The sequence below is a fragment of the Monodon monoceros genome, unplaced genomic scaffold (assembly GCF_005190385.1).
Source record: "Monodon monoceros isolate NGI ecotype Baffin Bay Population unplaced genomic scaffold, NGI_Narwhal_1 Super_Scaffold_2, whole genome shotgun sequence".
In the NCBI taxonomy this organism is placed as follows: domain Eukaryota; kingdom Metazoa; phylum Chordata; class Mammalia; order Artiodactyla; family Monodontidae; genus Monodon; species Monodon monoceros.
In genome coordinates, this window is record NW_021703776.1 from 9,447,174 (window position 1) to 9,458,147 (window position 10,974).

General features: G+C 58.8%; 1 protein-coding gene across 1 annotated transcript; it reads left to right on the forward strand.

Annotated features, from left to right (window-relative positions):
• Nucleotides 1–2,533: 2,533 nt before the first annotated feature.
• Nucleotides 2,534–10,725, forward strand: POLM (DNA polymerase mu). The gene is given in 13 exon segments (XM_029233004.1): nucleotides 2,534–2,716; nucleotides 2,718–2,771; nucleotides 4,078–4,261; nucleotides 4,982–5,080; nucleotides 5,205–5,375; nucleotides 6,231–6,302; nucleotides 8,080–8,200; nucleotides 9,544–9,693; nucleotides 9,800–9,909; nucleotides 10,010–10,182; nucleotides 10,184–10,358; nucleotides 10,361–10,408; nucleotides 10,639–10,725. Coding segments are annotated over 13 exon segments (1,551 nt in total). The 5' UTR covers nucleotides 2,534–2,609.
• The last annotated feature ends 249 nt before the right edge of the window (nucleotides 10,726–10,974 follow it).

Below are 10,974 nucleotides of genomic sequence, written 5' to 3' on the forward strand. Positions count from 1 at the left end.
TGAAGCGGACTTCAAAGACGGTGCTCCATGGGGAGGTTTTATGAAGGTCACGAGGACTGAAAAATCGCCCCCAGGGGCCTTTTCTGAACTGGAAGTGGGAACAGGAAATAGCTAGATGAGATTCATCTTGGAAAAATGCAAGCTCATACATCTGGGTAAAACTAATCCAAAACACAGCATGAGAAAGCACAGTGCAGAACACAAGGGAGGACTGCCACCCTCAGGGCCGCTGAGAGGGCCCAGCCAGGAGATCATCTGTGCAGCCTCTGACTTTTTTTTGGGGGGTGGTCTCAGCGTGGGCAGCAGGGAGCTGGGGACTTAGACATTTGGGAATCCCAAGCCAGGTTTATTGGAGATAGAGGGCTGAGGTCTCCGCTTCCCAGCTGGATGGACAGTGACCTGGTGGTCCAGGGAGGGGAGGAGAGGAGCACGCCAACCATCGATGCTGTGGCTTTGCCCACCTGTGCCCAGGCCTCCACTCAGTGGGCACTGAGGATCACCCCTCACAAAACTTCCCTGGGCCTGTGGAAATCCTCATTTTTGCAAGTTGCCCAGTATTTTAAGTATTCAGGTGCGATGGGTCATTAAAAGCTGCCTCTGGGGCTTCCCTGGTGGCACAGTGGTTGGGAGTCCGCCTGCCGTTGCAGGGGACACGGGTTCGTGCCATGGTCCGGGAAGATCCCACATGCCGCGGGGCGGCTGGGCCCGTGAGCCATGGCCGCTGAGCCTGAGCGTCCGGAGCCTGTGCTCCGCAACGGGAGAGGCCACAGCAGTGAGAGGCCCGCGTACCGCAAAAAAAAAAAGCTGCCTCTGCCGCCCCAAGAGAGAACCCAGGTGCCTGGGATGGAGACAGAGGCCATCAAGAAGAATGGAAATTGTTTCAGGGGTAGGCTGCTGCTCTCTGAGGAAAGGCAGAACCCACAGATGGGGAACACGGACTCCTTACAGAGAGCCTGGGAGCTCCCCCTTCCCAGATGGCAGGAGGAGAAACGAGCACAGGAAATGAGAGAGGGGCCGCATCCCAGGCCTCCCAGCCAGGGTGTGTGTCCTGGGCCCAGGAGGGCAGGTTGGGAGCTGGTGTGGAGGCTGAGAGGAGGCCTGGGCTGAGGCACCAGCCTGCTTCAGCCCTGTGCCACAGGCAGGGAAGACTGAGGAGATCACATAGCATAACAAAGAGATTCCAAAACGTAGTGTCTGAAAATATGAGAGACATACAGGAACACTCGATGTTGTCAAGATGTCAGCTTTCCCAACCTGGTCTAGGGATTCAACACAATACCAATCTTGGAAAAGGAATTGCTGGGTGAGATTTTTGTTTTCATTTTGTTGGCTATGGTTGCTAAATTGGCTTCCAAAAAGTCCCTCCTACAATCTGCCAGTTCCCTCATGTGTGATCAATTTTGTAAACGTCGGATAATGCGATAAGTGAAGATACTCTCATTTAAGTTTGCCCTTCCCTGATTGGACGAGTCATGGAATCTGGTATGTTTTTGAGTAGCATTTCCTCTGTAAATTGCCTACTGGTGTTCTTGCTTGTCGTCTTTTCCTTATTAATCCGTGGACAATTTCATAATTACAGGAATTAGATTTAAATTCAAAATGTGTCACACTCTTCCCCGGGTTTGCCTTTTAATGTTTAAATACATTTTAAATTTGCATGTCTTCAAGTTTATCATTCTTTTCCTTTAGTGTCTTCAGGTTTATTGTGATACTTTAGACCATAAAACATTCATCGACTCCCCAGTACATTTTTTTTTCTTTTTTAGATTTTAATATTTGATCCATCTGGATTTTATCTTGGTGTTAAACAGTAAGGGAGGGATCCAACTTCCATTTTTCCAAATGGCCGGCCAGTCGTCCTTAACGCCATTCGATTGAGAAAGACTGAAAACCCTTTCCAGGGGTTTGAAGCGGTCGCTCCACCAGCACGCTCACTCGCGCATCTGCCCGGGCCCGCTATCCAGGGGCCCGGCGCCGCCAGGTTTCCGGGGCCCATCGGTCCAGCCCGACCCAGTCGGAGGGGGCGAATAGCAGGGGCTGGGGCGGATACTCCTCTCCTGCTGAGAACGGATCCCTCTCCTACCCGCCAAGGACCCACCACTAACATCCCCCTCCCCCCACGCGCCGAGGACGGATCCCCGGATACCCCCACCTCGATCTCCCCTCTTAGCCTCCGAGGACGACTTCCCTAACCTCCGCCTCCTCCCTTCCAGCTTCTGCCCGCACCCCTTTTACCCGACCCCCCTACCCTCCAACCCAGTCTCTCTTCCCGGGTGATCCCAAGGATGGGACGGGACTTTCCGCGAGTGTAATTTAAATAAAAGGCGTGTGCTCTGGTTGTATTTGCATAGAGGCGGGGCCTCTGGCGCTGAGAGGCCGGAACACCCAATCAGGTGGAACCCCGGGACCTCTACCTCGCTCCAAACGACCCTGGGGGCGAAATCCGCCCAGAGACTTAATTTGCATGGGGCGGGGCCTGCCTCCTTGAGTGGCCGGGCGCCACTTCCCCTTCCAGTCGGCTTCCGCCCGCTGGCTTCCGCCCGCTGGCTTCCGGCTTCTGTCCAGCTTCCCTCTTCTTTCGCCGGGCGCCACCCGCGGGCAGGGGACGAATGCTACCAAAACGGCGGCGAGCGCGGGTCGGGACCCCGGACACCGCCCCCTCCTCCGCGGCACGCTTCCCTGGGGTCACTGTCTACCTGGCTGAGCCACGCATGGGCCTTCCTCACACGCCTGGCTCTCTCCAAGGGCTTCCGCGTCGTGGACGCCTACAGGTGCGCGGTCGTGGCGAAGCTCGCCGCAAGGCGAGGCCGCTTTCCTAGGGCCCACCTTTCCGAGGGGCGCGGGGCGGGTCCGGCGCCCACGGCCTCGCCTCACCGGGGAACGTGGCACGCCCGTATAGGTATCACCATGTCGTCGCGCCCGGTGGGCCGGGGGATGCTGCTGAGTGGCGTGATGGCCTGAACACAGATGCCCGTGCTCGGAACTCTGCAGCTGACCAGCCACATTCACGGATGGTGTTTCCTTACTGCTGAGGATATTGAGATCTGAAACGACTCCCACGCAGCTGACCCCGGAGCGGAGGGGCACCTGAGGTGTTTGGATTCCAAGTTAGCCCTGGCATTTCATGGTCATATAGCCTTCCTGTCAATTTCCTCTTTTGTAAAAGGGTGTTAGCAGTTAGAGCCAGGAGTGTTTCTGTAGGACAAGGAGAGAATGTATGCCGGAGGCTTTATAAAGGGCCATGTGAGTGTAGCGGTGGTTAACAGTCCTTCCTTAGGTGAATTCATCTTGCCCTGTTAGCTAAACTGATTTCTCTCCTCAGGGCTGAGAAAGTGACTTGAGTGAGGCTCAAAGAGTAGAAGAAAACCAAACAAAAACAAAACCACTACAGAAGCAATGCTGAAAGTAAGGGAGGAGAGTTCCCATGGTTTTGAAGTTGAAAGAGCAAGTGAATCAGGGAGGGGCCAGTCCCCCTGAAGCTTAGTTAACCGTTCCCAGGGGTGCAGCAGACCCACTCAGGAGAGGATGATGACCACGGCCTAGAGTGTACTGGACACTATCTAAGCCGTTTTGCTTATTAGCTCATTTAATCTTTGCAACCCTGCAAAGTAGATGTGTTATTATCTCTGCTCTGTGGATGAGGCAGTCAAAGTACAGAGATAAGTGATGTGCCCAAGGGCACATAGCAAGTGTGTGGCAGAGCTGAGGTTCAAACCCAAGCAGTCTGTCTCCAGCACTTCGATGAAGACCCCCTCCTGGTCCTGGCCCCTGTACCCCTGGCCTCTCCTTCCTCTGGGGTTGGGGGGAGAGGGAGACAGACAAGTTAACACAAAAAAGGGTTGGTCTTGTCATCATAGCTAGAGCCGAGAACCACGCACAGCTCTGCAGATGCTGGAGTGGTGGAGATGTTTGTCTGCCAGGAGGAGGGGCTGGGAGGTCTTTCTGAAGAATGAATAGGTGGTCACCAGGCAGAGGGGATAGTAACAGCAAAGGCCTGGAGGCATGGAGTGAAGCAGGAAGAATGGCAGGTCTGGGAAAGGGTTCTGGGCCTCACTTCCTCTTCTTCCCTCCACCCAGCTCAGAGGTGACACACGTCATGATGGAGGGGACCTCAGCAGAGGAGGCCGTCTGCCAGCAGGAGCGCAGGACGGCGGCCCTTCACCCAGGATGCACCTGCCCAGTGCTCTTAGACGTAAGCTGGTTCACGGAGAGCATGGTGGCTGGGCAGCCAGTCCCTGTGGAGTGCCGGCACTGCCTGGAGGTGAGCTGGGTGAAGGATGAGGGTGGAGCCCCAGAGAAGGCCCCAGCGCAGGCCGGAGCTCAGCTGGGACAGGTGACACCAGGTGACACGGCAGCCGTGCCTCAGTGTCCTTCACGTGAGGTGGGCGGTGAGGGTTCAGCCCAGACCACCAAGGGGCCCTGGGAAGCCAGGCCGTTCCCGCTTCTCCTCTCACCATTGGTGCAAACTCTCTTGAGATCCACTTATTTTTAGCATCTTTAGGCCTTTCTTGCTTAACCAAGTGGATGAGACTGTGACCCCAAGTGGGGCCAGCAGGAGGCCGTCCTCGGGGTGCTGTGAGGTTCATGGCCTCCGCCCACCTCTGTGCTTCCTGGGTGAGCACAGCTGGGGGCTGCAGGTGTGGGCTCCGAGCAGGGCTGCCCGCATTCAAATCCTGACTCTGCCTGTGAGCCACGAGGCCTCGGTGTCCCCGTCTGTGGAGTGGGGGTGACAGGCAGCCCAGCCCACTCCGGAGGGGGTTCCGGGAGGTGGGGCACACACAGCACGTGCGGGGGCAGGTGGTGCCACTCGCGCCGCTCTGGCCTCTGCCCCGTGCCTCTGGCAGTCGTGCTCTCGGAGGGTCGGCCCCGTCTGTCCCGAGAGCCCTAGGTGACCACCCAGGAGAGGCAGGGCTCCGAGGGGCTTCCTTGGCCCCTGCCCACCCTGCAGCCTCGAAGCGGCCTGTATATTGCCCTTCCCCAGGTGGCTGTGTGCGGGAAGGGGCCGCCACGCCCAGCATGGAGGTTGCCCTGTGCCTGCCAGCGCCCCACACCCCTCACGCACCACCACGCCGGCCTCTCGGTGAGCCCTGGGTCCCCTGCCTCCCTGGGATGGGGCCAGGCCCTCCCCTGTCCCAGCCTTGGAGGGAGGGGTGGGGTGAGGTACCCCGCCATCCCTGCCCCTCCCCAAGGGCCCCTCCTTGCAGGAGGCTCTGGAGATGCTGGCGGAGGCTGCGGGCTTAGCCGGCAGTGAGGGCCGCCAACTCTTCTTGTGCAGAACGGCCTCAGTGCTCAAGGTCCTTCCCAGCCCGGTCACGGCCCTGAGCCAGCTGCGTGGCCTGGCCCACTTTGGAGAACACTCGTGCAGGGTCGTCCAGGTTGGTGCTCCCCGCACTTAGCAGGGCGGGGTGGGGGGGAGGCGAGGGGGCCTCAGGGCCTGGTGAGGGCAGGTGGCCTGGTGGCTCAGAGCCCAGCTGCAGCCGGCCACCCTCTTCACTCAGATTCCTCACGTGTAACTTGGGGCCACAGCACCTGCCCTAGGGGGACCGAGGGGACTCAGCCAAGGGAGCTGCCGGGAGCCTGGCAGGCTGGTAGCTGGCACCACTTGGATCAGCTCAGACTGTCCAGGATGGTGGAAGAGGACCCCTGAGCATGCGCACCTCTTTTTACAATGCGAAGTATTTGAGGACCCAGAATGTGAAGTTGTCCTTTTGTACACTTACCACTGAGCGAATATATCACGACGGAAAAGATACTTCTGAATTCACTTAAGCTTTTTTTTTTTTTTTTTTTGCGGTACGCGGGCCTCTCACTGTTGTGGCCTCTCCCGTTGCGGAGCACAGGCTCCGGACGCACAGGCTCAGCGGCCATGGCTCACGGGCCCAGCTGCTCCGCGGCATGTGGGATCTTCCTGGACCGGGGCACGAACCCGTGTCTTCTGCATCGGCAGGCGGACTCTCAACCACTGCGCCACCAGGGAAGCCCCACTTAAGCCTTTAAATGAAGTCTTGTTGAATTCACCTCTGTTTTAAAAGCAGTTGTTTACGTATCCCAGGGCTTGCTATTTATCTGAGAGGTGGCCCACGTTCCCCACCCTAGGGGCTGGCTTGGAGGCTCCCTGGGCACAGTCTTCATTTCCAAGTCCCCCGGGATCCTGCTCCCACAAAACCCCCCTGCTGGACCTTGGGCCCCCAGCTCTCCTCTTTCCAGTCAGGCTTTGTCTTCTCCCACAGGAGCTGCTGGAACGCGGAGTGTGTGAGGAGGTGGAGAGAGTCCGGCTCTCGGAGAGGTACCAGGCCATGAAGGTACGCAGGGCAGCCCCCGGCAGGGGCACGGAACTCCACGGTCCTCCCCCAGAGCCACAGCACACGGTTCACGCCGTGTCAGGTGGCAGGTGGGGGCAGTGGGTCCCCCCCGGGGTCAGAGAAGGTCTCACTGAGGAACTGGCAGCTCAGCCGACACCCGATGTACACGAGGCAGCCAAATGGAGGCGGACGAGAAGCTTGTTTTGAGCACAGGGAATTTTCTAGATCACTCGGCACCATCTGTTCTTATTTGACTATTGATGGCATATTCTCAAGTATATCACACGCCCTGGCATTTTACACAGAGCATACTGAACAAAACAGAACCTTTTTCCGGGTGCCACGGGGACCGTTAAATCTGTGGGGCTGCTCACCCTTGCAGTGTCTCCACCTTTGTGATCTCACGTACTCATTTTCTTGGTGGCGTCCTGCCTGTGTCCACGGCACACCTTCCCACTGGTCCCACCCATTTCTGGTCTGATAACGGAGCTGCCAGAGCTCTTGTGGATGCCTTGGTCGGGCTCTTTAGACACCCCGGTTTTGTGGCTGGAGGTTGTCAGATCAGCGACTGGTCAGGGGTTGGGGGGGGCTTCAAAAAGGGAGAGGAACCCTGTGTGAAGGACGGGGGGCGGGGGGCTCGGGTGTGGAGGCAACACAGGAATTAGTGGCTGGAGAAGCGGTGAGAGAGGGCAGAGCCATCTGCTACCTCCCCCGGGGTACCCCTGAGTCCCAGAAGGCATCCAGGCCAGGAGAGAAGTACGTGAACAGTTAGAAGTTTACTGTTATAAACAACATGATTAGGTTATTCTCAGCATCTTTCCCATCCAGTTCATGCTCTTGGTTCAGGGGATCTAGGGAAGGATGGCCAGCACAGTCCCAAAAGGGCAGGCTACAGCTGGTCTGCAGGAAGTGGGGCTCAGGGACACGAGTGCCACCCAGCTGTTCTTCCTCCCCTGGGCCTGCTCTTGTGTTTCAGAAGTCCCCGGGGAGGGGCTCTGAGTGGCTGGCCTAGGGCAAGTGCCCACCCCTGTCCAACGAGCTATAGTCAAGGAAGAAACAGGTGAGTTGCTAGCGCCCACCCTGTGTGTGGGATACCCGTGTGAGGGCAGCTGGCCACCCCACGAGAGGTCAGCTCCAGCAGCATAGTTAGTTTCCACTGGCCTGGACGTCTCTGCTGACCCGTGGCCAGGCAGTGGCAATTGTCGTGTTTGAACCTGGAACAGAGCCCCAGCCAGCCCTAACCTGTTCCTTCCAGATCCTGCTAAAACAACCCCCTGGCTGTTAACTGCCCTTTTTTGCTGCCTGTTAAGAGGCAGAGCCACAGTAATAAGTCCCAGCTGCTGTTGGGTGGGATGGTGTGGTTTTCCCAGTGAATGGATGGACTGTCAGGACGCCTACTTTGGTGATGTTGGACTCATAGGCTAGAACTGTACAAGTTCTGGGGAGAGACCCTGCTCGAGGAGGGGACCGAGGCCTGGGGAGGGAGCATGTGGGGTCTTTCCCTGCCGTCCCCTGTGAGGGTGGGCTGTGTAGGCCAGGCTCGGGGCTTGAGTCCTGCCTGTGCACTCGCTGTGTGGCCTTGAGCAGGTTGCTTAAACTTGAAGAATGTGAGTGGGGATGCCGCTTGCCCGGCCAGACGAAGACTTAATGAGGCCACTTGTGTAACGCTGCAGTGGTGCTGTCCTGGGACACACCTTGCACGGATCAGTGTCGTCATCCGCGTCTCGCTGTAAGAGCTTGCTCCTGACCAGCTTCGCGGTGCTCATCCTCAGAACAGCTCTTCACTCAGATCTTTGGGGTCGGGGTAAGGACCGCTGACCGGTGGTACCAGGAGGGGCTGCGGACGCTGGACGACCTCCGAGAGCAGCCCCAGAGACTGACCCAGCGGCAGAGAGCAGGTGAGCCCTCTGGGAGCGCTGGGCCCTGGGCTTCCCCAAAGCACCTGTGCCTGAAAGCCTCCCACACCATGGAGCCCTTAGCTCTGACGCATGGCATATGCTCGTGGCTGCCTCTGTGGCAGGGAACGGGGTGAGTGTGAAGACGGGCATCTTTATTTGGCGGGCTTCCTGACCCAGTGGAGTCAGGACCCGGTGCAGCCCCTTCTCAGTGAGCGATAATGGTCAGAGTAGCTGCTGTGCCATTCAGGACCTCCTGGTGAGACTTGGACCTGGACCAGGCATGTACCCCTTACTCCTGATTCCGTAGAGGGGAGTGCATGTCAGAGCAGCCCGGGCCCTGGGCACGCTTGCTTGTATGCTGCTTGGCGCCTTGGCCCACTGGCTGATGGCGTGGGGACCTGTGCTCAGTGGGGAGAGGCTCAGTGAGGAGCCTGCTAGTGGGAGGTGGTGCCGAGCGGTGGAGAGAACGTGAACTTGAGAGTTTGTCAGGCCTGGGTTTGAGTCCCATCTCTGCCGCTTACTAGGTAGGAGACCGTGGCCCTGAGTCTTGACTTCTCTGAGCCTGAATTACGTTCTCTGTAAAGCATGGGATCCCGTGAGCTCCTTGGCGTGAGGCCAGCAGGTCGCAGGTGTTGAGCAGACTCTGTGTTCTCTCCGTGTGGCCTGGATCGGGGACCCTGCTGAAGGAGCCCCACAGCCCAGCACTCGTTGCCTCTTTGAACAATCTTCCCAGGGTCTGGGGGAGGGGAGGCCAGCTGGGGGTCCTGGGAGAGTCTCCTGGCTGGTCAGCAGGACGTGAGACCACAGTGCCGTGCGTCCGGTGGAGCGTGATGGTGGCATCCGTCGGTTCCGTTCAGTGTTCTCTCCCCGCAGGAGAGGCCCGCAGCGCTTACTGAGCGCGCATCCTGCCCGGGGCCGTTTATTCCCTCACGTAAACCTCTCCTAACTGTGTGTGTGGAAGGCCCTGTGATCCCTCTGACAGGGGAGGAGGTGGACATGGGCTAGAGCAAGGTGTTGTTAAGTGGCAGAGCCATCTTCACATCTCTTTATCACCTCCCGGCCCCGTTTTATGGATGGGAAAACCGAGGCGTTGAAAGGGATAGTCTGTATCTTGATTGTGTCAGCATCAGAATTCTGGTGTGACCTACAGTAGTTCTGCAAGATGTTACCGCTGCGGGGAACTGGGCAGAGGGCACAGGGGACCTCTGTTATTTCCTTCAACGGCATGTGAGCCTACAATTGTTTCAGAAAAAGCGTTTGATATTTAAGGGAGAGGAGTGGGTAGTGGGAGACAGCTAGAGAGGGCCGGGCTGGGCAGGTCAGGAGAGCTGTGCTGCCCACAGGACTCCAGCACCACCAGGACCTGAGCACCCGGATCCTGCGGTCAGATGTGGAGACCCTGCAGCAGGCGGTGGAGGCAGCCGTGGGGCAGGCCCTTCCTGGGGCCGCGGTCGCGCTGACCGGCGGCTTCTGGAGGTCAGGGGGCTCCACACGCCCTCTGGCTCAGCTCCAGGCCCTTCCCAGTGAAGGCGTCTGAGGCGGGACCACTGAGGTGGGCCTTCCCTCACTGAAGGGATTCGGGAGAACACGGAGGCTGAGAGTCAGACTGGCCCCCTCCGGGCCACGACGTGGACTTCCTCATCACCCACCCCCAGGAGGGCCGGGAGGCAGGGCTGCTGCCCGGAGTGATGTGCTGCCTGAAGAAGCAGGTGAAGGGCTTCCTGCTCCCCCCGCTGATGGTCCTGCCAGGATCCTGGTTCCTGTCCCAGCCCCACATGGTGGTGCCCGGCCATGTCTGCTCTCCCCCAGGACCTTGTCCTGTACCGCCAGCACCAGCGCAGCCGGCAGGCAGACGACCCCACCCACCTGCCCCGGCAGAGCTACACCATGGATGCCTTCGAGGGGACTTTCTGCATTTTCCACCTGCCACAACCCCCAGGGGATGCTGTAGGGGCGCCCAGAGGCCTTGCCCCACCCCGACCACCTGGTGGTCACCCCCATCAGCCAGTTCCCCTCTGCGCTACTCGGCTGGACTGGCTCCAAGGTAGGGAGTGTGCTGCTGCGGCCGCCTTGGGGTCTGGGGTTGGTGGCCCTGCTCGTGCAGTCACTCTTCCCCCAGCGTTTCGAGCGGGAGCTGCGCCGCTTCAGCTGGAAGGAGAGCCGGAAGGGTTCTGGCTGAACAGCCATGGTCTGTTTGATCCGGGGCAGGTGTGTTGCTGGGACGGGAGGCCTGGATGGGGAAAACGGCTCTCTGCCCGGCCCACAGTCTGCATCGGCCCCAGGGCCCTCCAGCCTGGGACCCACAGGGCCCTCAAGAAGCACCCCACCGCGGGGCTGGGCTCTGCCTGCTCTTCCAGCCTCCTCCCCACACCTGTCTCCGGGAAGCTGCCGCGGTGGTGGAGTGGCTCCCAAGCACTCGTGCTTGCACTCTGTTGCAGAAGATGTTTCTCCACGTGGCTTCAGAGGAAGACATCTTCAGACTCTTGGGCCTTGAGTACCTTCCCCTCCAGCCGAGAAATGCCTGATCCTATTAGCTGGCCCCCACTTCTGCTCTCTGGAAATGGAGGGTGCCATTTGAGCCAGATGCTGTGGGTGTTCTGGTCCCTGAATGTTTCCAGGTGGAAGATGCACTGCCGCCCCAAGTCCTCACCCCTCCCAAGTGGGAGCCCTGTCTGTGTGGACCACCAGCCCCCGACATACACCCAGTTCAAGCTGTCATGAAATGAGCATGTGGAACAAACTAAGCTGTATTTTCTGAACGTGTTGCTGGTGTG